This window comes from Theobroma umbraticum, unplaced genomic scaffold, assembly GCF_002168275.2.
Source record: "Theobroma umbraticum cultivar Fairchild unplaced genomic scaffold, ASM216827v3 scaffold_204.0, whole genome shotgun sequence".
Taxonomy (NCBI): Eukaryota; Viridiplantae; Streptophyta; class Magnoliopsida; order Malvales; family Malvaceae; genus Theobroma; species Theobroma umbraticum.
In genome coordinates this window covers 884171-909908 of record NW_018397267.1, presented here as the reverse complement: position 1 = coordinate 909908, position 25738 = coordinate 884171, and the positions used below count along the sequence as shown (strand labels likewise).

At 37.4% G+C, this 25738-nt stretch overlaps 5 protein-coding genes across 8 annotated transcripts in view; 3 read left to right on the top strand and 2 right to left on the bottom strand.

Moving 5' to 3' along the window:
- Nucleotides 1–3934: 3934 nt before the first annotated feature.
- On the top strand, nt 3935–5212 carry LOC110424405 (protein S40-5-like). The gene has a single exon (XM_021438960.1). The coding sequence runs from the start codon at nt 4107–4109 to the stop codon at nt 4758–4760; it is 654 nt and encodes a 217-aa protein (XP_021294635.1). The 5' UTR covers nt 3935–4106; the 3' UTR covers nt 4761–5212.
- A 2105-nt stretch (nt 5213–7317) lies between these two features.
- Nucleotides 7318–12053, top strand: LOC110424131 (calcium-dependent protein kinase 2-like). Its single transcript, XM_021438641.2, has 9 exons — nt 7318–7335; nt 8040–8780; nt 9183–9326; nt 9445–9597; nt 9854–9969; nt 10705–10872; nt 10984–11111; nt 11502–11601; nt 11684–12053. The coding sequence occupies exons 2-9, from the start codon at nt 8048–8050 to the stop codon at nt 11756–11758; spliced, it is 1617 nt and encodes a 538-aa protein (XP_021294316.2). The 5' UTR covers nt 7318–7335; nt 8040–8047; the 3' UTR covers nt 11759–12053.
- A 2192-nt stretch (nt 12054–14245) lies between these two features.
- LOC110424130 (uncharacterized) lies at nt 14246–19443 on the top strand. Of its 3 annotated transcripts, XM_021438637.2 has the most exons (7): nt 14246–14435; nt 14690–14989; nt 15379–16299; nt 16544–16734; nt 16955–17161; nt 17466–17526; nt 18051–19443. In XM_021438637.2, exons 2-7 carry the CDS (start codon nt 14774–14776, stop codon nt 18657–18659), a joined length of 2205 nt encoding a protein of 734 aa, XP_021294312.1. In that variant the 5' UTR covers nt 14246–14435; nt 14690–14773; the 3' UTR covers nt 18660–19443. The 3 variants fall into 3 exon arrangements, with proteins under 3 accessions (XP_021294312.1, XP_021294314.1, XP_021294313.1); XM_021438639.2 differs by having other exon boundaries at nt 14246–14989; nt 15442–16299; XM_021438638.2 differs by having other exon boundaries at nt 14246–14989; nt 18054–19443.
- Nucleotides 19444–19580: 137 nt separating this feature from the next.
- On the bottom strand, nt 19581–21512 carry PRXR1 (Peroxidase superfamily protein). Its single transcript, XM_021438643.2, has 4 exons — nt 21239–21512; nt 20944–21132; nt 20440–20605; nt 19581–20331 (listed from the first exon to the last, which is right to left on the bottom strand). The coding sequence occupies exons 1-4, from the start codon at nt 21461–21463 to the stop codon at nt 19922–19924; spliced, it is 990 nt and encodes a 329-aa protein (XP_021294318.1). The 5' UTR covers nt 21464–21512; the 3' UTR covers nt 19581–19921.
- A 2276-nt stretch (nt 21513–23788) lies between these two features.
- LOC110424645 (Met-10+ like family protein / kelch repeat-containing protein) overlaps nt 23789–25738 on the bottom strand; it is a 5770-nt gene continuing 3820 nt past the window's right edge. For both annotated transcript variants that reach the window (XM_021439261.2, XM_089784845.1), the window contains exons 6-9: nt 25138–25273; nt 24632–24708; nt 24449–24555; nt 23789–24209 (exon numbers count right to left, since the gene is read on the bottom strand). In XM_021439261.2, the coding sequence (XP_021294936.1) occupies nt 24103–24209; nt 24449–24555; nt 24632–24708; nt 25138–25273 (427 nt within the window). In that variant the 3' untranslated portion in view covers nt 23789–24102. The remainder of the gene's footprint in view (nt 24210–24448; nt 24556–24631; nt 24709–25137; nt 25274–25738) is intronic.

Genomic DNA, 25738 nt, shown 5'->3' with positions numbered 1-25738 from the left:
AAGTCACCCCTCTTGGCTACATCAGCAGCATTTTTAAGAGAAATAGAACATAATTAAACAGGAGGAGGCAGTCATGATTACTGTCTACTCTTCAATCCTCATTGGAACATCCATGGGCTTGATAAAACACGACAGTTAAGCCATGCAAATGTGGCAACAGCCACGTCCATGTTATTTTCATTTTCATGCAAGTGTTTCTTTTACGGTGGGAACTGTCTTGCACTCGCTGTAATGAGGCGTGGCCCTATAGTCCAGTCTAGAAAACGATGGAGCCCACTGCCCTGCAACATTTGATTGAGTAGCTCGTGCAAGAATCTCGTTTCATTGGCTGGCCTGACAACTCCGACCCTTACTTCCCGACAAAGCCCTCCCACCCAACATAACTTTGCTGATTCTGCCCTTGCACATCAAACCCTTTTCTTAAACCAATCACGGTCTGTGTGTCTTTTCCCGATCTTCACATTAGTTACACTTCGAAAAATAACTCGAGTATTTAATTTATTAATTTAATTTATTAATTGATATATTATTTTTATTTAAAAAATAAAATTTAATTTTTTTAATAATAAAAAACTCAAAAAAATAATCCCTGATTCCTTCTCAGTACAATCATTACCAAAGCTCTGATTCTACGGATCTAACCGGGGCATGCATTAGAATATATATACACAAGCCATCATATGGCCGCACACATATATCGAAATCAAGAGAACTACCAAAAAGTTATCAGGATCTCTACAATATAAAAACCACACTCCTTGCAAACCATGACATCACATGCATCGATATCACAAAATTCTTTGGGGATTTGTTGCAGAAGGGGGGATGGTGGTGGTTGCGGTGGTGCTGGAGGTGAGTCGTGTTAAGTGTGCAGCAGGTGAGATTCTGATTCTGCCTGAATATGACACAGGACCCATATCTTGTCGTTGGCTTACCCTAAGCCATGGAACTCTCCATACGTATCTCCATGGAGAGATCCAAACCCCATGACATAATCTGCTTTTGCTGATTATGGTAGTGTGTTTTGGGGCTGTCATGTTTTGGAGTACAGGGACACCCGTGGTGGGTCATGCATGGGGAGGGATAGTTTAGGAGGGTTTCTTTTAGATACACATTTGTTGCCTCTCCCATGGACTTTTTTAAATGTCATGAACTCTCTCCCATGTTATTGGATGGTCTTTGTTTGATTTGTGAACATATTTTATAGCCGCCATTTGATCCTCAATGGCAATCGGTGATCCCCCTCTTGATTAGCTAGGATTACCTTGATTGGATTTCGATGTCACATGGCAAGATACCTCATGCTCAACACAACGATACAATTACCAAATGTTGAGACATAAGCACCTAATGTACATGTTCATATCATCATCCTCATCACACAAAAGCTAAATATTGACTTGGCAACAAAGTCTGCAGCACCATCAATTTCTGATCAATCTGTTAAATTTAATTCAAGTCATAAAAGATAAAATAAAATATTGAATAAAAATCTTAAATCGAACCATAACATTATTCCTATATATATATATATAATTACTTAGAAACGATCGAATTAAGTTTAAGATCCATCTCTCTCAGTGAGTAGTACTTATTTTCTGTATATCTTTGAAGTTTGTTGGGTACAATGGGTTTGTACAGTCCTTTTTAAACCCATGTAATGATTATCCAATTGCTAAACAAAATGCAGAGAACTGGGGTCCCTGTGTACCAAAAGTTTTTGAAGTATATGACAGTAGTGAGGAGAAAAAAAAAGAATGACCGTCCGATTAACAAAGCTAAGCCAGCATAGGATGCTGATTATACTATGATAGATCAAGTCCTAGCCAAGGGTTGGGTCAGGGTGCTACAATCTGCCGAAAACCCAATCACTGTGAATGGGTCCAGGGACAGGTCCGGTCACTGCAAACCGAGGTCCCACCGCCCCCTGTCTGCTCTTCACTATAACGCCAACACAAGGGAGAGAGACTAGCTCAATAATAGCATACCATAACAATCATTGACAGTATGAGTTTCGGTATTTCTTTCTTCTTTTTTTTTTTTGCAAAATCTTCAGTCACAAATTCTTTTTATTCTTGTTAATTCTAGATTTTTCAAGAAATTTATGTTCAATAATTCGTATATTGGTAATTTCTTTGTTCTGAAACGATTGAATTACAAAACGGATATTTTATTTTAAAAAAACAAAAAATGGGCGATTTAAATTTTAGTTTTTAAATAAAATATTCAGATATTATTTTTTACTTAAAATAATATTGATTATATTTTCGTTTTGAAATAAAAATTTGATTAAATAAAATAAAAAAAACTCGAAATTTTTTTATTATTTGAAGAAAATTAAGGGGTGAAGTTTGGGGCAAACGAGGCTTGTATTTGGGCTTTTTCTTCGGCCTTATGATTGCGAGGTTTTTGTTATGACGGTGAAATAGGTGATAAGGTTTTTATTTGTTTGACAAAACGACAAAGCAAATCGTGGGACCCACCAACAAAGGGCCCCCCGCCTTTCCCCTTTGTATTCTCAACCGTTCAATGTGCCCATCACCAGAGACTTTGCTTTTCCTTAATCCTCACCCACAAGTGGGATTAATTTAACCTTTAAACCACTCAAATTAATTAATAAAAGAATTAAAAAATAATTATTTATGATTGATGTATTACGAGCATAATATATCTATACACTATCACTAAGTAACAAAGTGTCACCTCATAAATATATAAAAATAAAAATTTAATAAAATTTTAAATACATATTTTTAAATTATGACTAAATAGAATGATGATATATCATATATAACTATTTTATATTTAACTCACCATCAATATAAAAATTCGATATATTATTAATAGATAAATATTACTATTTTATTAATAAATAAATTTTAATTCAAGAATCTTTTAAAATATATATTTATATTTTTTATAAATATATAAATATTATACATTAACGACACAAGATAATAATTTCGAATTTTTTAAATAAACTTGTTTAGAATCTCCTAAAACATCAATTATGGGAAGGCTAATTTATTGTCACTATGATTAGCTTTAGCCTTAGCCTTAGCCTTTGCTTTTTAAAGAATTAGTAAAAATAAATAATAAATCAATAAAATTACCCTTCGCTATTAGCCACGTGGCGGGTGTGGAGTGGTCCAACGTTACACGTGTTGCAGGATCAAACTACTAATGGAGTGAGAGGGAGGATGGTTTAATTGTGAGCACCCACGTGGAGAGGCGGGACCCGCTTGGACGGAATGGACGCAGTCAAACAAGATAGGTTTTTATGGGTGGGCTCCACTACCTAAAGAGGAGAATGAAAATCTGACGTGGATATATCTAATCAACGTCATTTGAATCTTTTATGTACGAAAATGCTTGCCTAAGTAACACCTATTAATCATTAATTATGTTCTGTTAAATAAATAGTAATAATGTAATTCATATAAAAATATATTAAAATTTACCCGTCACAACTTTATTATAATGATTATATTTAATGCAATGTTATTATATAATATTACTTAATTATAAAAGATTATTTCATAAGTAAATATAATCTTTAGTACTATATAATAAGTCCAAAGTTTGAAGGTGAAGTTATTAATAAGGAATGACACTGATTATCCAAAAATCCAAATTGGTTATCGTCGTTTACCTCCAACCAGGTGGGGGGGTGCAGTACACGCTCATTGAAAGCAGCGCGTTAGCCCACTTTTCTTTGAAAAAAAAGTTCATGGCAGTAAGCATTTGTTTGTGTGTTTTTTTATAGTTTCGTGACAGTCTTGGCGTCTTCTATTCTCACCATTCATCTTGGTTGGAGGTGAGGTGAAGTGAAGATATGAAATGAAGACAAAATGAAGTCCAAATTCACATGAAATGAAATGGCTTCCACTGTCTCATACTCATTCTCTAAATGCTATATATACGTAGTCTCCCATGCTAGGCCTCCTTATGTCTGAGTCTCTTCGCTAATGGACTCCAATTGATATTCACCTCCCTCTTTTTATTTAGCTTGATTCTCTCTAGAATAGATTTTTTTCTTTTTCATTTTCGTTTTTGGGGTTTTTTTTAATTTTCTTTTTTGGGGTGTTGAATATTTGGATTGTTTCATGGCGAAAGGCCGGCGGTTGACCACCAGCAGAAGCGAACGGTTTCTTGGGAGTTACAGTTACGGGCACAGCCGAGGGGACGCCGTCACGGACGAACCGGAACTCGGGGAGGAGGATGTCTGGTCGATGGTCGACAACGTGGCGGACCGAGACGACCAGAATGTCAATAATGCTCAGAGCGAATGGAGTCCACGCGCTGAGGCGGAGAGTAATGGGAACGGGAACGTGGACGTGAGGGGGGGACGTCGGCGAATGCCTCGGGCTGACCGCCACGTGGGCGGGCTGTCCTTGGCTTTCGATGATTCTTCTTCGACGAAGCCTAGGATCGTGCACCAGTTCCGTGGCCACGATGGCATGGCGGCAGCAGCTTCTCCACGTGGACACCATATGGCCACGTCAGCGCCGGTGAACGTGCCTGACTGGAGTAAGATTTACAGGGTCGATTCGGTGGAGTCGATACACGACTCGGATGACGGGCTTGATGACGTTGACTCGGAGATGGTTCCCCCGCACGAGTACTTGGCTCGCGAGTACGCTCGGAGTAAGAAAATGGGCGGGGCTTCGGTTTTTGAAGGCGTGGGTCGGACCCTCAAGGGCCGGGACTTAAGGCGGGTCAGGGATGCGGTCTGGAGCCAAACAGGGTTCGATGGTTAACCAATTTGTTAGCCACCCGACCAAAAGACCCAAAAAACAAAAAAAGTAAATGATTGATTAAAAAATTGCTACTACAATATTCTTTTTGACTTGGGCAATGATTCGGTTGAGTCGACTCAGTTGAGTCAACTTAGTGGCGAGTGAGCTCAAGCAGGATTTTGATTTGAGAGAGACAGGGAGAGAGGGGGCAGTCCCAAATTCTGTTTTTGGACTAAACAATTTGGAAGTTGAAGTGTGTTTCCAAGATCTCTTTAGTGGTAATTCTGGTACAAATTTCAGAAAAGGAAAAAAAGGAAAATATTCCATTTTCATGGGCCATCCCCATCCTGATGTTACAATAAACTCCAAAATGAACCAGGAGCGTGAGCCTTTGTTTCCAAAGTATATATATATATATATATATATATATAGGTTATTTCCGAAATATGCCAATTTGCAAACATACTAATAAATAAAAGATTTTACCATTTATATTTTTATATCTATGAAAAAATCCCATACATGTGAATAAAAATTTGACCTCGAAATCATTTTCTTATTATGTCCGTAACTTTCAATTCCAAACTTATACTAAAAATTAACAAATTACAAACATCGAAATATCAATCAACATTTGATTCAATGATAATACAAGAGGCTCGAGAGTGACGTCTTTTCATAAGTAAGATTAGTCCACAACATTGTGTCACCAAGTAGCTAAGGTGCATGTCAGAGGGAGACGAAAACAAATTTGCTTTCGACGGAAGGTGATGGATGGAGAAACCATGGGGTCGGGGATTACCACAAGTAGACAAGATGGGCGAGAGAGGGGGGGGTTTCGTTGTGTTAATGTGTAGCCAAAGAAGAAACAATTGTCAAAGGTGGACTCCAGTGGGCGGTTCATGGCTTTTGCTCGCCTTTTGGCAAGACAATGACAACCGGTCGCCATTCTTTCCAAAAGCATAAGAGCAGAGGGTGTTTCCGTTTTTGCTTGAGAACCATTCGTTCTAATTCCTCTCTGGATATTTTCAGGGACCCATGTTTGAATTTGATTGACGATCATGGGTTCATTGGGCTTTGAAAGTTCAATTTGTTTTCTTCACTCAGATTCTCATTCTGTGATCCATTGCAACTGACATGACTTCTTCCCTCCAAGAAAGAAAAAGAAAGCTCTGAAGATGAACCAAAATCTTCTCTTCTTCACTGTCGTCTCAGGATTCAGGTTTCTTTCTTCCACTGTGATGTTGTTTGATTGGTTATGAAGAACTCGGATGGAGTTTTCTTCGGCAATCAATATTTGGAAATAAAGCCTCTCCGATTTGTGAAAGTCTTAGCAAATTGAAAAGGAAATCCTAATCCGAATTTCACACAAGAATCTGGGCTTCTGGGTTGTCCTCTTCCCACTTAGGCTTTTGTGATTTTGTGGATCCATAGGAATACTTGTTGGGCTTACTTGATTCGATCTCGAATACCCTCAATTTTCATGAAATAATAATCCAAATCAATCGAATTATAATAACAATTAAAAATAATCCAAAATAACTTATTTTGATCGGTTTAGTTAATTTGAGGATTTTTTTTAAGTTTATTTTTAAAATATTATAAAATATATTACCAATAGATTTAGATACCGAAAATCGATTGAAATAATCAAATAGATTATTTTTCTTAATTAATTAATTAAGACAAATTTTGAATTAATTAAATTCAATTGATTTCTATTTATTATTCAAATTAGGGTTCAAGGATGTAAATGAGTAGATATTGAACGAGTATTTACAAGTACTTAACCTAATAATATATCATTCAAGTACATTATGTTCGAATACAAAGAGTTTGGGTAAAGTTTTTAGTGTTCATTTCAAGTTTCAGTAAGTTTCAAGATTATATTAGTCAAATTCAATTATATCAATATTTAGATATTATCGAGTACTCTATATTCAATTATAAGATAGGATTGAGTAAAGATTTTAACATTCATCTGAAGTTCAGATAAATTTTGAGTATAATAATCTATAAATATTATCAAATATTATTAAATACTCGATATCTTAAATCCGATTATACAAATATACTTAGGGTCATTTCCTGCTGGACCCTGAATGTTGGCCCTTTTTAGTTTGTTTCTCAGCTTTGAAGTCCATGGATCCATTTGTCAGCCAATGATTCAAGCAATCGGTCATTAAAATTACCAACACATTAAAGGAAAAGGCCGAAGACCACTCTCCTAGGCTTTATGGTGGAACCAATGCCCAAAAGTCGACCCTGCAAAGACAACAAAGCCCACCCAAGCCTGTCCACTTTGGCAAATCCTTTATTACCAGCAGTAGTTGCACTGCCGATACCGTAATCAAAGGTAGCATGTCGTGTTTTGGATCCCTGAAATGACGGGGAGTTTACAGCTCATGTTTTTGGGTTTTCGAGGAACAATCTCGGCCGTAGGCGGCGGGTCTCCGGCAATAGTTTACCATTGAATAACATTGATTAAGACAAAAGGACGGTTAGACTTCATTCCTCTCGTGACCCCATATGCTCTGTCGGCTGCTTAGTGCTCTCGAACAGAGTGAGCATTCGTTTCGATTCGATTTTATAAAAAGTAATCAAAATTGATGAAATTATACTTTAAATTGATTTATCTTAGTTTTAAGATATAATCGTCTTTCTTAATCGATTAATATAGAGACTAAAGTCTTGATTTTGACAGGGTATTTCTTTTATTGCTAAGCTCATGTTCACACCCACTGGGCACATGATGAAATTGATATATACATGTTGTATCCACAGCCATCCTTTTCACAATGATGTAATTTGGATAGGAAGGATTGTGATATATCACAAAAATCAATGAATTACCTCAAAAATTCATTTTTATTATGTCATTATTGTTCTTTAATTTCATTAATTATTCATAGTACACGTTTGGAAAAAATATATTAGGCATCAGTTTGAATTCAATAAAAAGTTAAAAAAAAAATAGAAAGATTTCTTTGTTTTAATTTTTCCATTCAAACACGAATGTAATTAATTAAATAAGTGTTGAATTTTGGTTTTAATTGTAATTGGCGTCATTAATTAGCATTTCCCTTTTTGGTTTTCCATTTTTTGTGGTATTTTATTAATTAATTAACAGCTTTCTTTGGAGTCTAAACGCAAAAAAACAGGAAAAGAACTCAACTTTAATGTGGGTTTGGGTTGAAAAATCTCATCCTTTTGTGCAAAGCTTTAACCTTTTTTGCTATCTCGTGTTTCTTCCTCAAGAAACCCAATTCCCAAGTTGAATTCTTTCTTTGCAACTCCCAGGTAGGCAGATGGGTTGTTGTGGCAGCAAGCACAAACTGTCAGAACCTGACTACAATGACTATAGATCAGGTATGCCTCCTTCAAGGCCAGTCCAACCAGCTTATCAACAGCAACAAGTTCAAACGCAGAAAGTGTCAGTGCCTCAAATTCAAGCTCCGCAAATGAGGCAGCCCCAACCAATCCCTGCCCCATTGAAACCTTCACCAGCAAGCAGCAGGCCAGTTCAAGGGCAAGAAACAATATTAGGAAAGCCTTTGGAAGACATTAAGCAACACTACACTCTTGGAAAGGAACTTGGTAGAGGCCAGTTTGGCATAACTTACTTGTGCACTGAGAATTCCACTGGCAATACTTATGCTTGCAAATCAATATTGAAGAGAAAGCTGAAAAACAAACAAGACAGAGAGGATATAAAGAAGGAGGTTCAGATTATGCAGCACTTGTCTGGTCAGCCAAATATTGTGGAATTCAGGGGTGCTTATGAGGATAGACAATCTGTTCATCTTGTAATGGAGCTTTGTGCTGGTGGAGAGCTTTTTGATAGGATTATAGCTCAAGGCCATTACTCCGAGAGAGCTGCAGCAGCTATTTGTAGGTCAGTGGTGAATGTGGTTCATATTTGCCATTTCATGGGGGTGATGCATCGTGACCTCAAGCCAGAGAATTTCTTGTTGTCTAGCAAGGATGAGGGAGCTATGTTGAAGGCAACTGATTTTGGGTTGTCGGTCTTTATTGAAGAAGGTTAAATTTCCAATCTTCCTGCTGTTTAATGGTTTTAATGAATTGAGCTATTTATTTATTTTCAAATGTCTTTTAAAATTTTTGGAATGAGACATGTATCTGATTAGAAATTTGATAATTTGCAATATCTACTGCCATATGTCTTTTCTTTCTTCATACTGTGTATGGTTTACAACAGGAATTTTACTGTTTTGTTGCTTAAATTTGTGGTATTTGTTGCATTCAATTTTCAGATGCATAGTAAGAAAGTAATTGACTCAATTGAAAGGTGGCAGAGTTATAAAGATGCCATTATGATGGGATTATGTTGCTCTGCTATGCCTTCTGATACTATTCTATTTTGTGATTGATTGAAATAAATATTTGCTACTAATATACTAAACTTTATGGAAAACATCTCAGGGAAGGTATATCGCGATATTGTAGGTAGTGCCTACTATGTTGCTCCTGAAGTTCTGCGACGTAGTTATGGAAAGGAAATTGACATCTGGAGTGCTGGAATTATTTTGTATATTCTGCTCAGTGGTGTCCCTCCATTTTGGGCTGGTAATAGAAAAAATATCAAGCTTTTGTTAGTTTTACGTTTTTTAGCATGTCGGTAGGATTCTGCTGTCTGTCGTATTCAATTAACTAAAATATATATTTTTCTCAAATTGTATTGCAGAAACTGAGAAAGGAATATTTGATGCCATTACTGAAGGGGAACTAGATTTTAAAAGTCAACCATGGCCTTCAATATCTGAAAGTGCCAAAGATCTAGTACGAAAGATGCTGACAATGGACCCAAAAAAGCGGCTCACCTCTGCGCACGTTCTTGGTCTGTAGTCTTTTTCAATCTTTGGTTATAGTCACCGGAGGTGTTTTGTCTGGTCTAGTCTGCTGGTCTGGCTTTCCTCAGAAATTTAAATGTCTGATGGTTTCTTTATAAATTTTGATTTATTCATATGACATCATATTAGCTTCAGTCTTTTCTTGTTAGTCAACTGATTAAGATAGGTTCATATTAATCTTCTGATATTATGTTTGTCTTTTTCTGATGCTTTTGATTAACATGTGATAATTGGTATGGTCAGAGCATCCTTGGATGAGAGAAGGTGGGGAAGCATCAGACAAGCCAATAGATAGTGCAGTTCTCTCCAGATTGAAGCAATTCAGGGCAATGAATAAGCTGAAGAAACTTGCATTGAAGGTACAGTATCAAACTGGATTGAAGAAGCTCCGTAATACAAAAAGTTTGTCTTAAACTACAGTCAAAATTGTGAAATGATTGCAAATGTGGTACATTTAGGTTTTTGGACCAGTTGTGAGAGTGCCCTTTCTAGTAATACTGTAAATTTTCTATAGTTGAATATTCCATAGGCATATTTGGCATGCAGTAAGTATGCAGAGAACAGAATCACATTAGTACTCATATTGCTGTTTGTTCTGACGAAGAAGCTGAGAATGGGCATTTTGATTTCCTCATATGGAACAACAGCCACCGTTCTCAGTGCAATTATAGGCCAATGCTGCACCTTGTAGTCTAGCACCCCATCCACACCACCACCATCACAATGTTGCCATCACTGATCAACCCTATGTCCATTGCCAGCACTTCAATGGGCAGCTCACAGCAGCACTACTAGTCTCCACTATCAAGTGCTGCCCACCCACCAGTCCGCAGCTACTTCACTACTGTCATGACCATGCACACCATAAATCCTCCACTTCTATTACTAAACAATAGCATGGCCATGACTGCAGGCCTTTGCTTATTCTATAGCCTTCCTAATCTACCTAAGCATGATAGTTTATGCAGTATACATGTTTTCTTGCAACAGATGTCCTGAAAGTATTTAGACCTTTGAGTTATAGTGGTGTAGATGGTTATGGTTCTTCTCTCTGTCTTCATTTAATAATGTTGGTTTATTTGGAAATTCCCTAGGTTATTGCAGAAAATCTATCTGAAGAAGAGATTAAAGGTCTTAAAGCAATGTTCTCAAACATGGACACAGACAACAGTGGCACAATCACCTATGAGGAACTGAAGGCAGGTTTGGCTCGTCTTGGATCAAAGCTCTCTGAAGCTGAAGTCAAGCAATTAATGCAAGCTGTAAGTTTTCATCTACCCCTCAACTGATACCATTGCTATTTGTTTACCATTGAATATTGCTTGCATCTAACACTCAACTGGCGTCCTTGGATTATGTGCAATACATTTCAGGCTGATGTGGATGGAAATGGAACGATAGACTATATTGAATTTATCTCAGCTACAATGCATAGATACAGACTTGAAAGAGATGAGCACCTGTACAAAGCATTCCTGTATTTTGATAAAGATAACAGTGGGTGAGTCCTGAGGTTTCCAATTTTCATAATTATAGCTGCATCATTTTACTGATCTCATTCTAAACTGTCTGCATTGGACATTGAACTAATTATTTCTACAAAAGAACATATGAATTTGTTCCTGTTAAATGTTAAAAATACACATGCAAGCAATGGCTATGGCCTAGCTGAGTGATCCTGTTATATCTGTTACTATCTAGATTGTTTGGTTTTCTACCATATTGTGCACTGAAGTAACATCAGATTTTCTTTTATGACTTCTGGATCTTTTCTTAAAAGGTTCTGAATAAGAAGATTCTTCAGGAGCTAAAATTTTGAGGGGTTTCCACAACAAATTTATAGGCTGCCCTTTGTTTGAGATATTTTATCACTCTGTATTATTCTTTGCAGGTACATCACAAAGGATGAATTAGAGACAGCTATGAAGGAGTATGGAATGAGTGATGAAGCCAGCATCAGGGAAGTGATCTCTGAGGTGGATACAGATAACGTAAGTTTGTTTCCAAATCAAACTTTGGAAACTTCTTATAAGGTTATTAATTACTGGTACTGATGCCATTTGAATTGAACAGGATGGGAAAATTAACTATGAGGAGTTCTGCACAATGATGAGAAGTGGGACACAACAAACTGGAAAGCTTTTTTAGATATTATTGATGGTTCCATTACCAACCAACAACTGAGTTTCTGAAGACTGAAGTGGTGTAACAGCGTCAGCAGGAGTAGAGAAATCACACCAGAAGGTATGGTGTGGATATAGACTCAGTAGACCAGGATCATTTTCTTGTATGGTCCTTAGCCATCCTGATTCTAAAAGTGGGTAGTTTGAGAAATCGAGGGTACTAATTAAAATTGATTTAAGTTGCATTGCTTATGTGTATCGACTCTCTAAATAATTTATCTATCAGTTTCCAAGTTCTTTCCCTGATTCTTCTCTTTTTAGGGTGATTCCTTTTATCTTTATGAAATGGCTCATAACGTGATCATGTTCTTTTGTCAAATTACTCTTGCATCAATATTACTGCAGCCTAAATCTTGTCCACAGCTGGTATTGTCAATTAATAAATTGAGATCCCTGCCTGGTAACTGATAAGGTTTGTTTCAGACAGATTTCAATGAAAGGAATTACAATTTGAATTTCGAAGAACCAGTAGCTAAACCTTAAGGAATTTGGGTGGTAACATTGACTAGAGCCTGAGTTTATGGGTGGATTGGAGCCATGCCATTGGTCTTCCAAAAATTTGTTCCAGGGGCTGTCAGCTGTTGATAGATAAGAGGTGCCATACTTAAATAAGAAGAAAACTTAAGGTCCTTAATGAACTTTTCCTCAACCTATCATTAGCTTGGTTAGGATTCAATTCCAAAATCTCATCTCTCTGGCTGTTGCACCTTCATCAATGGCAAGATTACGGAAAGCATATAGACAGCACGTTCATCATACAGCTGTCTGGCTGTTGCACCTTCATTAGCTTGAGCAAGGCTCAGATTAGATGCTCTCAGGCCCCAAAAGAAGATTGAACTGTCTGCTTCAGGTTTGATGTTCACGACTACATATGACAGGACATTGATGGAAAACTGTTCAATCTTGTTTGGGTCGTAACCACTTGCCAGGCTTTGTTACAGCCCTCAGTCCCCATTTCACCAGGGCAAACAAAAACATAAACAGGGCATCCGAGGATTGAATATCGCAAGTATCAGCAACCTTATCAAGCACACTTCACCAGACAAAACAAAATGCATCTTACACCACCCCCACTCCACTTGCAATTCTTTAGCTGCAAAGGCTGTTAATATTTTACTGATTTTTAACCAGGAAGCCAGTGAATCATCAAAAGGGTGTGCATGTACTCATTATTATACAACTCCTTTTTCTTCTTTCTGCACCAGCACATTTTCCACAGAACCACAAAGTAGAATATCTTGAAAAATACAACCTTGCCCATAGCAAAATGTGTTGTCTATAAGATCAGACTGAGGGCTGATTCGTCCTCCTCCATGAACTACAACGTACCTGGTTTTATGAACCATTTGTTTAAAGGGTGAGGGTGCCCAATTAGGTGGGGTTTAGTTTAAAATTAGAAAGATGGTATCCAAGGTTTTCGCTTCATATTCCCCTGACAAAACCTGCATTAGAGACAACCATCTAAGTTACACTTTCCACGTGAGGTTATTTTTCTATATTGTATTTTGTACCCCATTAAGCAAATTACATGCACGTGTGTGCAGACATTTTCCTTTATACCTGGGAAAAGGAAGTGCTGCTCCCTAGTCCAGACAGACAGCAAATTTCCCATCTTTTTATTTTCAGTAATCATAGTCATAATAACCCCATGGACATGGTCAGTCATTTTGCATTTATGTATTGATAATTGGGGTACATTTTTTAAACTATGACCTTCACTTAGACCTTCACCAGTTGAATACAGTGACCACATTAATCAATTTATTGAAAAGGGTGCTTACTTAATTAATCTAAGATTAATTCTATGTCAATCTGATAATTGGTTCTGACCAAATTGGAATGGATGAATTTTCATGCATTTTAGCAAGCTTGGATTCAAATGGGTACTTAGTTGTACCCCGTCTGAGCACAAAATTCTTCAAGCTTGGAATCTATATTGAGTTTCATCAACCTGCTAAGCCTGAGACAGTCACTGAGCTACAGTATTCAATAAGCAAATCTATTCTGATTTTTTTCATGCTCATCAACATAAACCAGATACAGTCCAATGGCATAGAAACTGGGTCCTCACTACGGAAGACAGGTGATATATGGTTAGATTCTTGATATACATAAACCAGGAACAGAAGTTGCAGATCTGATCATTTCCAAGAGTAGTGGGTCAGGTAAAAGGGTAGCCATTCCCCATTGACATTCTCCCACCACATTTTGATCTGTGTCCTATTTGGAAGTGAGTAGAATTCTTATATCCATTCTAGCTGTATAATTACATTTCTAGTTTTTGTTTGTTCTAGTACAGAGTAACATTACTTAACCAGTGCCTTGCCTCGGATGCTTAAAAATGGGGCACAGCCTCACCACTATAGAACAAACAAATGATAATCTAATAAAGTGGGGGGCTTTACATATCCAGATTACATCTGATCTTTTTTAGTTTGAGATTAAAAAGAAAGTGGACACATAGAGAGAGACGCACGTGGGGCTGCATGCCTCACCGCTCGCTGTTCTCAAACGAAAACCAGACGCCGAAGGCTCATCTTTTTTATTGCTAACCTCTCTCTCTCTCTCTCTCTCTCCCTTTAAACATCAGTTTCATTTCATTCTTCTTACTTCTCAGTCCTATCATTAACTTTTTCTTGTTTGTAAGTGAACAAGTTGCTTCAACTTTGACAGTTTTCTGACTTTGTTTTCAAGAGAAACTTCCTGCTTTCTCTTTTGACATAGACATGGTCTTTCTTCTTGTAGACTTAAGCATCTGAACATCAACAGTAAACTAAACCAATCTACTTTGGGTTTTCAAAAAACAAAACCACCTTTTTTATGTGGGTTTCCCTTAAAGTTGCATACTTTAGTTGCACTGTTTACTGACAAAATATTTTCTACTTTTCTTGTGAAGCTTTTATCAGGGGTTTTCCTTGGTGGATACTTTGGTTATGTGATATTTGATTTTATTCGTTTTGGGAGTAGCTCCTCAGTTCCAATGGTGGAACTTCAATCCTGCGCCAGCTTGGTTAATGCTTCTGCACTGTGTGCAATAGAGCAAGATATGAAGGGAGAGAGTGTAAATGTCATTGCAGAGATCGCAGCTGAGTTGCAAAGAGAGAGAGAAAAAAATGCAGAGCTTATGAAGAGAATATCTTCACTTGAAGCCCAAATACAAGAAAGGGAGAAGGAATCTCTTCTAACCAATGAAAAAGTATGGCTTCCCCACTTTGGTTTAGTCTGTTTTTATTATCGTCCCATCTCTTTCAAATATGCATTGTTTTCCAGTAATTAAGCATACATGATCAAATGCACATTTCATTTTTATCTCTGGTAGGAAGCTGTTCTGATATCTCATTCACAAAGCCAAAAAATAGTAGTATTGTGACTTCTGTGAGATGAACATTGTAGATTTTTGGAATATGTTTTATCTTCTTGCCTTCTCAAGTTCTTGGTATTTGATTAATGGTCCAATAATGGACTTTTTCAGTGAAAATTTTGTTCATGAAACATGGTATTGTAATTCATAGAGCTAATATATTTTGTTTTTCCATTTTCAAATGCTATTTCAAAGCAACTAACTTGGCTCTTTTCACCTGTTAGCTGAATCCAAGCAAAAGTCTACTGTCACTGCTTAATGGCCTGGCCTCTTATGTTCTCTCACAGGTCAGCTGTCTTGATACCACAGAGAGAAGGTTCAAAAGACAGAAGATAGAAACATATAGTCATAGAACTGAAGATGGAAAGAGTACCAAAACTGAAATGGCCTCTAAAGCAGAGAATGACACACAATGCATGCCTTCGATAGATGAAAATCAGGACGATCGCTTAGTTAACTGGATGAGCATGGACGAGACTCTTTTTTCGCATTTTGATAAATTTAAAGACAGTGACCTTGCTGCAGATCGTGAGGATACAGATGACAGTGATGACGAAGATGAATATTATGAAGAGGATGATCCTAATACTGGTTATAAAGATAGGGAAACTGAGGAAAATCTAAGAAGTGCTAATGAAGAACAACCTCATGAGGATGGTGTTGGCCCAGGAATGCAAGTATCTTGTCTGCAAAGTTATTCCGCCAGTCAGAGTGAGCTGACATTTACAAACACTAGCCAGTTGATAAAAGAAAATAGAGAAAAGAACTACACACTACAGGATATACAAGTAGCTTTTAACAGAAACAACCCAAAGTATGTCATGAAGGAAACAGAAAAGAATGGAGAACACAAGTCTCCAGCAGAAATGGCAACTTCTGGGCAAGAGCCTTGTCATACAGTGTCTGGAAAGACATCTTCAAATAAGAAACCTCCGAAAGTTCCTTTCTGTCCAAAAGAAATAAGAAAAATGCTTGCATCAGATGCCCTTTTATTCAAAAATGCTCAGTCACACAGCATAAGGAAGATAATTGTCTTTGCATCCCTTGGCATAAGGAATGGATGTGAAGATATGTATGAGTTAGACTTCAATCACTTCAGCATTTTAAGGAAGGGGGATCCGTATGTTTCTTCAAAGAATCCAGGGGTAAGCAACCCAACTTTATGATGTTAATGAATTGTCTTCACCTTGCTCAGCTGACAGCTACTAATATAGTTGCTTCAGATATATAAGTTTTCGCTATGATCAGAGCCAGTAGTTTAATAGTTGCTTTCATTGTTCTAATATATTATTTCTGCCCTTAGAAATTATGGCCTTCGTTCCAAGTTATCTGGAGGATACGTTATCTTAGTTGACTAACAGGAAAGAAACTTAAATTCATTAATCACAGGAGCATGTCCTATATGAGAATCCTGGTGTCCAGCGGAAGGTTTTCTATCCAAACCGACAGAATCCAACACTATGTCCTGTTCAAATACTTGAGGAAGAGAAGGCTATGCGTCCTACTGATCCTAGCTGTCCATCATGCCTATTTTTGTGCATCAAGTATGGTGGAAGGACAAGAAATCTTCCTCAAAATGAGTATGGCTTTGATAATTGATTTGCTATATTATTGTTAGCTTTTGTACACCATTAGACACCACAATTCATTTCTTATTTAAGTGCTTGCCTGTTAAAAGCCTGACTGATGCGAATGTTCTTGATAAACACCATAGCTTTACACTTATTCTTCACCTAAAATTACTTGAGCTTGTACCTCGTCTGCCTAATCTAGAAATACTTGTGGGCTGAATTTTTCCAGATATGTCAGGCAGCGAATGGGAAGAAATAAACTAAAGTCTTTCGGACCTGTCATGTGCCGAATGGCAATGCTAGTCCATATTCGCAGTGGAAGCTTCTTCTTCAAGGCCTTGGGCATCACACTTCTGTTCATGGCAGGTTTTCCTGATGACCTTGTTCAAAGAGAAACAAAGTACAGGAACTTAGACTTGCTGCAAAAGTATTATAGGTAAAGGGGTTCCACAGAAATGGTAAACTTGTAGAACAAACGTGTACATATAGAATGGAAGAAGAGGACATAATACTGGATTTAGATTGCAGTTTGCCACTTTATAATCTCTCACCTTTGCAATTAATCTGGTTCAGTAAACTAGCAAACAACCACCTAGATTACTCTGCTATATCTGTCTGATAGGTGTTTGATCTTCTCATTGCCTTTGCGCTATTTGCATGGTCTTTCCTGAATATCCACAGACACTTAACAGCTGAATCTTATAGAGCAGTTCACTTAATATTCAACCTTCATATTACAGGACAGACGAAGATGCTGAAGATGAAGAGTTGTTTCTTTCACATCCAATAGCTTTTGACACTGTAAGATTGCAATTCCTGAATCACATCGTACTACATTTCATTTATAGTTATTAAGGATTTAAGATTCCATTTGCTGGTGTGACAATTTTAATGCTTGGTACTACCAGTGTGCCATGTTACCGAGGAGAAAACCTGATTCTACATGGTAGGAGATTTGGCTACGAGCTATGAGTTATTTCTTAACATACAATAATGAGTGTTGGAACCACATCAAATCCCCATAAAAACCATTTATGCTCTGAGTCATTTGAGTAGTAAAAACCCTTGTTTAGGGGAGGAATTTGCAGTTGTGTCTATATTTGTATGTTGTCCCTAATTCTACAATGGAAGTTGACTCTAGAAAATTAAGTGGATAGGGTGAAGGATACATCATTCTGATGGAAATGATATAATGCAGTTGTTATCTAGTGATGCATGATAGAAGAGCCTTCTCTATAGGCACTATGATCTCATCTTGAATCCATTACCAGTTTTCTTTTAGATTAAAGGATAGTTTCTGAGTTCTAAGTTTCTTGCTTCTTCAGCAGGCTAGTCCTAGTTCTCAGCAATTAACTGGGAAGACTACCTCAACAAAATCAAAGGGAAGAAGGCAGACAAACTCCAGCAGCAAGTCCCACAATTTTCCAAAGGCCTCAGTTCAAGAATCAGCACCGTCGAGCTCAACACCTGGTACCCAATTTGGGCTGATGGCCTACACCTCAATCCAAACTCATGCAATGGCAGCATTTCAGTCCACACAATCACAGACGCCAGCTGAAACTACACAAATCTCAAACCCAATGATGAAGAGTCTTGGAAACAATGTGTCCTACCATAATCAAACCCCATATCACTTGTTTCCGCCACAACCAGCAAATACTTTCATGCCTATGGTATATTGGCCTCCACCAGTTGTCTTTCCTCCCATTACTTATCCAACTTCATATGGTTATCGATCTCATCCAACTAATGCAAATAACATTTCCATCCATCCACAGTCTTACTACAATCACCCTTCTTCCAGTTCTTTTATCCCTAAGATAATAGAACGCAATAGGAAGGATGTTTCGGCATCCTTGGCACTGGATAGTGACTCAGATAGCAGCTCTAGCAGTTCGGAAGAACCAAAAGAGGCATTACCAAGCTGTAGGTAGTGGCCTGAATATGCATATACAATGTTTCTTGTAAATTATCATTACAGGAAAAGGAACTTGGTAAAAGAAAGCTGTGATATAAATTCATCTCGATGAGCCTTTTCTTCACATCATGTGCGTGACTTAAAAGTTAAGCATTCATGTTCTTTCCACTGCTGCTTAGATCATGATACAGATTAAGTTTTTTAATGGGGTAAGGAATCTTGTTGTCCTGCATTGCAACATGTATTTGATGAGTAAGTTACCAATCTGCCTCAAGCATGCAAGATCATTAACCATAATTTGATGAACATTTTGTAGTCTGTTCAAACTCGAAAATACAGCAGTGAACTGGAAACTTGAAAGTATAATTCCTGCTTCTGATAAGCCTTTTGGGATAGTGTACAGAATTTTTGGGAAGGCCGGTGGCAAGCCTTAGTCCTGATGGGTATTTTATTGGAATTAAGGCTACTTCAGGATTTTCATTTGGCTTGTTCTTCAGATTTAAAATTCAATGATGTGATGGTCATCACCATAACTGTCTGCCCATGCTTGGAGCATTTGCCTCCCAACTTTGATAGTGAGACTCAGGCCCCACACCTTCATTCTTCATTCATCTGTCTGCACTACAATTACATATATCAGTGGCGAACTACCAAGAGATAAATTTTCATTGCATTCATATGCTTAAAATCTATATTTCTTGACATAATGGAAAATCTTTCTTCTATCATCCAAGATTCAACCTGTTTTAATATCCACTGTTGGCTATTGTTTATGCTTTTGCTGCTAGTGTCTGGCTTCTATCCAACTTGGTGGCACCTGAGGGCATAGTCTCTTCACTAAAGTTTTCATTTCTTCTTGTTGTTGGGATGTGGTCTTTTTCATTAATTTGATCCGTGCACTCATCAGTCATCACCATGACATCATGAAAGAGAAGGCTCAAGCATGAATCATCAAATGTATTAAATCATTGAAATCCATGCATCATACACCATCAACACCATCCTTACATACATACATACATCCACCAGAGCCATTACCAACATCAACCTCAGCAACAACAAAAGAGAAACCTAGCTATGCTAAAATAACAGGGCATGTAATGAGCAAAGTCACCAGATTGATCATCTCATACCAGTACCCCTGATATTACTGATCACTGCACATTAACAAACTGGTCCAGGACTAGAACAACCATTTTATTCTGCCACACTCTGCTCTCTTCTATCCCTCACGTAAACTAGGAAGAGAAGATGAGATGGTGGTTGTACCAAAGCATTTTAGTGAAGCTTGTTCGCAACATTGCACTGTTTCCTGATCTCACCCTTGGTACCAGTGAGAGGATTGTTCTCAGAAAGGAGGGTAATGGCCCTGGCAAACTCCTTGAAGAAATAGTCTTGGCTCTTGGCCATTTTCTTCACATAAGGCTTGGTCCTCTTGTCATAAGCCAGTTGGTGATCCACAATTAACAAGCCCTTGTTGTCCAGTATGTTTCTATAGTAGTTGTTATCCAGTATCATGGGTGTGCCGCGGTCGTTTCTCACGTACTGCACAGCCTTTGGATCTGGAATTTGATCAGGGCATTTGTGGAGCATGTGTGGAACATGGTCAGGGTTGAGGGCAGGATCGACCTCTGGGTACAAACGGTGCACCAGCTTGACACAGTGCGTTCTGCCGACACTGTGAGCTCCTGTTTTGCACAATAAGACCGAAATGTAGAAACTTAGCCATGCAAACGGACGCCAAGATATATCCATACACATTTATTTAATGATTCATGTAAAAATAAAAGGTCTACCTAGCAGGGCAACGACTCCAGGGGTGTCAATACCCATGGCAGAAAACCTGTCCAGGACGGCAGAGATGGTCTCATTGTGGTCAGGAAGATACTCCTCAACAACATCTGCTCTGCTCCTTCTGCCATCTCTTCTTCCAGTTTTGAGAGGGATGTAAGGGCCTCCAAGCTGAAAGAAAGTAAATTCAGGATTATGTTACCTGCCTGAAAGCTACAAGTAGTAATTCACGAAATAAGAAGGCAAAAACATCTTTATGGAAAAGAGGTGAAAATACCACCTCTAGGATTTTTAAATACTTATGATGGTTAAAACTAGGAATTGAAACCTCAAAGGACTGGGAAAGCAAAGGTTAGTAGGTTAAACAAAAGAAACCCCCACCGATCTTGTGGATCTAGTGCAAAGAGCATATTCTGAGTGAAACAAAGACCGTGTTAAGAAACTCCCACAGACAGAAGTGCTGTTAATGAAGACAAGAGTTGATCTAAAAGAGGGTCAGAGGAAATTACCGAAGCAATGCCATCTCTAGCAGACAACACGAGAATATCTGCGCAAGAAACAACTCCAGGACACTCCCTCTCTACAGCTTCTTTGATGGTCTCAATGTATCTGAAATTCCTAAGACCAAAGCTCCTGTCTGTCTCCTTCTCAGACAAGGTCCTTCTTGTGGAGTCCAGCAGCAGTGAAGCATCACATGACTACTCAACAACATGAAAAGCAAAAAACAAAACATGCATGTAAGTTGTACTATCAAGAGAAAGAGTACAGTACAACAAAAGTGAAAAAAAGGCTGTGTTGATTTACCTGAACAGCACAGTCATGGAAAATGTTTCTCAGCCAAGAAAATGCAGTGTTCTTGTGGCGCTTGTACAGAAGCTTAACTTGCTCTCTGATGATTTCTTCAGCCTGAGGACATGTATCCTTGTAGAAGTTCATAACAAGGCCTGGGTCTTCCTCATTCTCTGCAAATGTAGACACAGCTGAAAAGGAAAGCAAAGCAAGGAAGAACAGAACGTTGGCGGCACCCATTTCCTCACTACTCTCACTGCAGGTCACTGACCTTGCTTTGGATCCTTAGTAAGGTGCTGCTTAAATAATTCAGACAGTGACAAATTTGGCAATCAAAATGGCCCTAGTTTTGAAAAGTTTTACCCTTTTTTTTAACACTTGTAATTAATATCAGCATTTACTGCTGAAGAGAGTCACTCTTCTTTTAATCTTGATTGTGTAAAAAAGTTGGCAACACTTGTAAGAGTTATCAACAGAAAATGGCAAAATGCTTAGCAGTTACGATTCATAAAGCCATATATATATATATATATATATGTATACAGACTGTAACTCTCTGCATGCAAAGTAGAAAAGATTGACAGAGGGCCCAGAGCTAGCTGATCCAACGGTGATCTTGAAGGATCTTGGACACTAGCAAAGACTCAAGCCCCTGGTCAGACTCAGAATAAAACTTTTATGGCAAAGCTACTAGAAATATTTGGAAGGTAAATAGCAATTTAACCAGTTCTTCTGTTAAAAGATTGCACCCTCCCGTTAAATTCTCCTGTCTACCCCACCAGCTTTGTTCTTTCCTTAGGTATAGTAATACCTTTACAATGCAGAAACATGCTAAAACGTTGAAAAAGGAATTGGTGAATTCTGCAGTTATTTCTACTCTGGGAAGCTGTTTAATTTACAAGATAACTCATTTTTTTCTTTGTTATTCCATTTCAAAACTGACAGAAACAACGTGTATGGTACTTGTTTTGGTTATTAATTACAATGCAGGATCTGGATGTAAGAATGCTGGATTTCAGCTAAAGATGCACTGAAATGTGTACAGATTCAGCAATATTTATATGCCATGAGATTGACTTTGAGGATGATAGCTAAACATAACAGATAAAACCAACGTTTGAGCACATGCCTCTTGTTATTATCTCTACCATGATCCTTCTTTCTCAAAGCAAAAGGCATGAATCTCGTGACAAACAAAAGGAGCTCTGCAACATGGACCACATTCAAATGCTTCTGGAATGAATCAAAAACTTGAAACTGTTATGCTCTTTGGTTTCCTCTTTACATCCATCAGCAAAAGAGAAAAGCCATCGTAGCTTTCCCTTTCAAGTGGGGTACAAAGGAATTGCTGGTCTTAATTTGAAGATTGGGAAGCTTATTCACCATGCAAGTAAAAAGAAACAAAGCACAATAAGATTCTCTGGGATTGAAGGAAAAGCAGCGTACTAGCCTACCACTGAGAGACATCTGCCCTTTCAGTGAGGTACACTTTAAACCCTTAAAACAAGAGGTCCAAATAAGGTGAAAGCTGCATTTTTCTTTATAATGGAAACTTAGTACTCTTTTCGTCCGATTTGCGTTATCTTTTTTTATATATATATTTTCCATTTCGGGATATCTTATAAAAGAATGTCCATATTAAAATTTTTACCTTAATTTTAATAAAAATATTAAAAGAAATTCAAGATGAAAAAAATATAATATAATTGGTAATGGCATATGAGAAATTCCTTTATCCAACTTTATATTATTGAAATCCAAAGGGGACAAAGCTAAAAGCTAATGTCAATGTCATTATAATTATTAAGAAAGAGTTTGGAGGCTTTAAGCAACCAGCGGTTCAACAAATGAACAAAGTTAGTCCTTTTAGTTTTCCCACAATGCCCCTCCTAGAACCCTAATATTCCTTTTGTTTTGGGGCTTTTGGTGCCGACGCCTTAGGGGTAGATGTGAGAAATCGAGGGGAGCCGAGCAAAATGGCTGGACCAACCTCGTCCGGCGTGGCCACCGACACATTGAGATTTAATGTATCTAAGATTTCTAGTTGCACTTATGGATAAAGAGTGGACCCCACAGGGTGATAAGTCACCAAGGCCTCACGAGAGCTGACATATATTAATTTTTTAAATATCCTTTAGATGATAAAACATTAAAAAAAAGGGACACGTGTCCGTGGATCTTGCTTTGATTAAATTAAATAAGTATTAACAAAAAGTTTTAAAAAAAAAGTCAAAACTTTCAAATGTTTCTCAATGACTTTTGTTTTTTTTTTCCTTTATTTTCACAAAAAAAATCAAAGAATATGTACGTAATAATACATATGCATACCTCTTCTTATTAAAATTTTTTATTTATATTTAATATATTATTCGAGTACTATATTTATATGCTATCATAAATATGTACAAATTTAATATTTAATTTTTTTAATAATTAAGAGAGAGAATTTAAACTTACTCTTTAAACAAAAAATAATTGACCAACTAATAAATTAAATATTTAAATATAATATTTATATTTTAAATTTATTTATTAATAAAATGACAATGTTTGATTCACTAATAATGCATAAACGTCAAATTTTTTATTATTATTTTTTTTAACTTTCATCATCATGATGATAGAAGACATTGATAATTGATGGACCATGGGCCATGGCCCACAGGACAACTTGCTAGCCTTCTTTGGATCTTTATGAGAACAACTTTTTTAGAACAGAAAATGTATTGACAACTGGCGCTTGTGTGTTGTGACAGATGTATCGGCCATGAATGGGTAAAATGGATTACTATGACAAAACCCCCCCCCCAAATTTACAAAATCTGCCCATATGCCCACCCCCAAGTTATTTCCCAGAGACTATTTTGTTACATGAAAATTCAGGCATGAATCTGTCTGCATCTAACATCAGCAACAAGATGGCGGATGTGCGGGGCGTACCATTTCACTCTCTCCACATGCTCTACAGTCACTTCCCAACAATGACCTGCAAACAACAATAATCGTTTTAGGGCCATTGTGATATTCAATCCTACATTGAATGTGAATGTGAGTCTTAAATAAGAGTCTAAGTCAATCACTATTAGCAATTTGAGCTTAAGTTTTTTAAGATCACATAGTTTAAATCCAAAAAGTTATTAGATGAGTGGTCCTTGGACCACGGTCATTACGCAATCATGAACTGTAAGTCGTAAGATTATGTCACATAAGACTGAAAAGTCATACCTTCTGATCTAGCGATTTCGGATATCGATTTTGAAACATGTTTAGTCCACGATTCCTCCTCTGTATCCTTCACATTCCCATGCACGTGTAATATTCCACCCTCACTCCTGCATTTTTAGTACCATCATTAAAATGAGAGTGCACGTGTAATGTAACACAAGTAATAACATCAACATAAAGCACCTTAATGCCCTCACAGCAGTAAACCAGCTAGCCTCACTTGATGGAAGAAGACCAAGACAAACTCGATCTGCAACTCCCTGTAGGAAAATAATCATCATGCATCAATCAGCACATAGTTTATTCTGGTGGTGAGGGCTCAAGTTGCCATGGAAAGATGATACTTTTAGTCCATTTGAATAGCCAATAAAATAAAAAATCCAAGCTGGGCCATTTCATGAAGAAGTATTTCTTCATATGCTGTCCTCAATCAGGCAATTGAGCCAGAAATTTTGACTCCAAAACAACAAATGCAATTTTAAAAATGTAAAATAAAATAAATTCAAACATATACATTTAACTGAGGAATGAGTATCAACATTTTAACATTAAAATCATGATTTACTGTTGGTGCTCTTCACTGGTGATGTTATAACTGCATTTTTGGTCTGACGAGGAATATACTCAAAAGATTACTGGCCATAGAATAGCAACCATTAACTGGTCATCCAAGAGCTTCAGATATTTACCTTGGGTGCGGTAATTCGATTATCCCCTTCAAGTATGATACAACGATCAGAGACAGAATTGGCTTGAAGATTCTGTTTAAGAGCCTCAATGGCATGGGCATTCCATTCACAAGCATACACTAGCTTTGCTTTTGCCCTGATTGATGAGCATTACAATTCCAATAAAAAGAACACCAGTAACAAAAAAGACTCATCAATCAGCAAAATTGAATGTAATGTAAGTCAGTTGAAAACTTAAAAGATAATAAGAGAATCTTCCCACACTGATAATTCTCCATCAAATCTCGTAATTTCTATTAAGGGCTAATGGTGACATGACACAAAACAATCATTATCCTCCACATAACCCATGAAATGATAATTGTCATACAATAATTTAATAATTCTTAGTCCAACACAATTCACAATCAACTATGTTTCAGTGCACATTGTGAAGAATGCTATGGTTATTGATAGACCAACATAATTATCTATTAAATTCAGTCAGTCAAGAAGTCTGCTTCTAGTTGAAGATCACAAAACCAAGTGTGGTGTGCATGTAGGCACATAGATGTGTGTCTTCGTGCGTGCGTGTGTGTGTGTGTGTGTGTGTGTGTAAGAG

Excerpts from the sequence above, each read along its gene's own strand:
- LOC110424405 (XM_021438960.1), top strand. The coding sequence starts at position 4,107 with ATGGCGAAAGGCCGGCGGTTGACCACCAGCAGAAGCGAACGGTTTCTT.
- LOC110424131 (XM_021438641.2), top strand. The coding sequence starts at position 8,048 with ATGGGTTGTTGTGGCAGCAAGCACAAACTGTCAGAACCTGACTACAAT. Across the intron at positions 8,781-9,182 it reads GTCGGTCTTTATTGAAGAAG|GGAAGGTATATCGCGATATT; the intron begins GTTAAATTTCCA and ends AAAACATCTCAG. Across the intron at positions 9,327-9,444 it reads TGTCCCTCCATTTTGGGCTG|AAACTGAGAAAGGAATATTT; the intron begins GTAATAGAAAAA and ends ATTGTATTGCAG.
- LOC110424130 (XM_021438637.2), top strand. The coding sequence starts at position 14,774 with ATGGTGGAACTTCAATCCTGCGCCAGCTTGGTTAATGCTTCTGCACTG. Across the intron at positions 16,735-16,954 it reads AGAAATCTTCCTCAAAATGA|ATATGTCAGGCAGCGAATGG; the intron begins GTATGGCTTTGA and ends GAATTTTTCCAG. Across the intron at positions 17,527-18,050 it reads ATCCAATAGCTTTTGACACT|CAGGCTAGTCCTAGTTCTCA; the intron begins GTAAGATTGCAA and ends TTGCTTCTTCAG.
- PRXR1 (XM_021438643.2), bottom strand. The coding sequence starts at position 21,463 with ATGGGTGCCGCCAACGTTCTGTTCTTCCTTGCTTTGCTTTCCTTTTCA. Across the intron at positions 20,606-20,943 it reads CTAGAGATGGCATTGCTTCG|CTTGGAGGCCCTTACATCCC; the intron begins GTAATTTCCTCT and ends ACTTTCTTTCAG. Across the intron at positions 20,332-20,439 it reads TGGAGTCGTTGCCCTGCTAG|GAGCTCACAGTGTCGGCAGA; the intron begins GTAGACCTTTTA and ends TGTGCAAAACAG.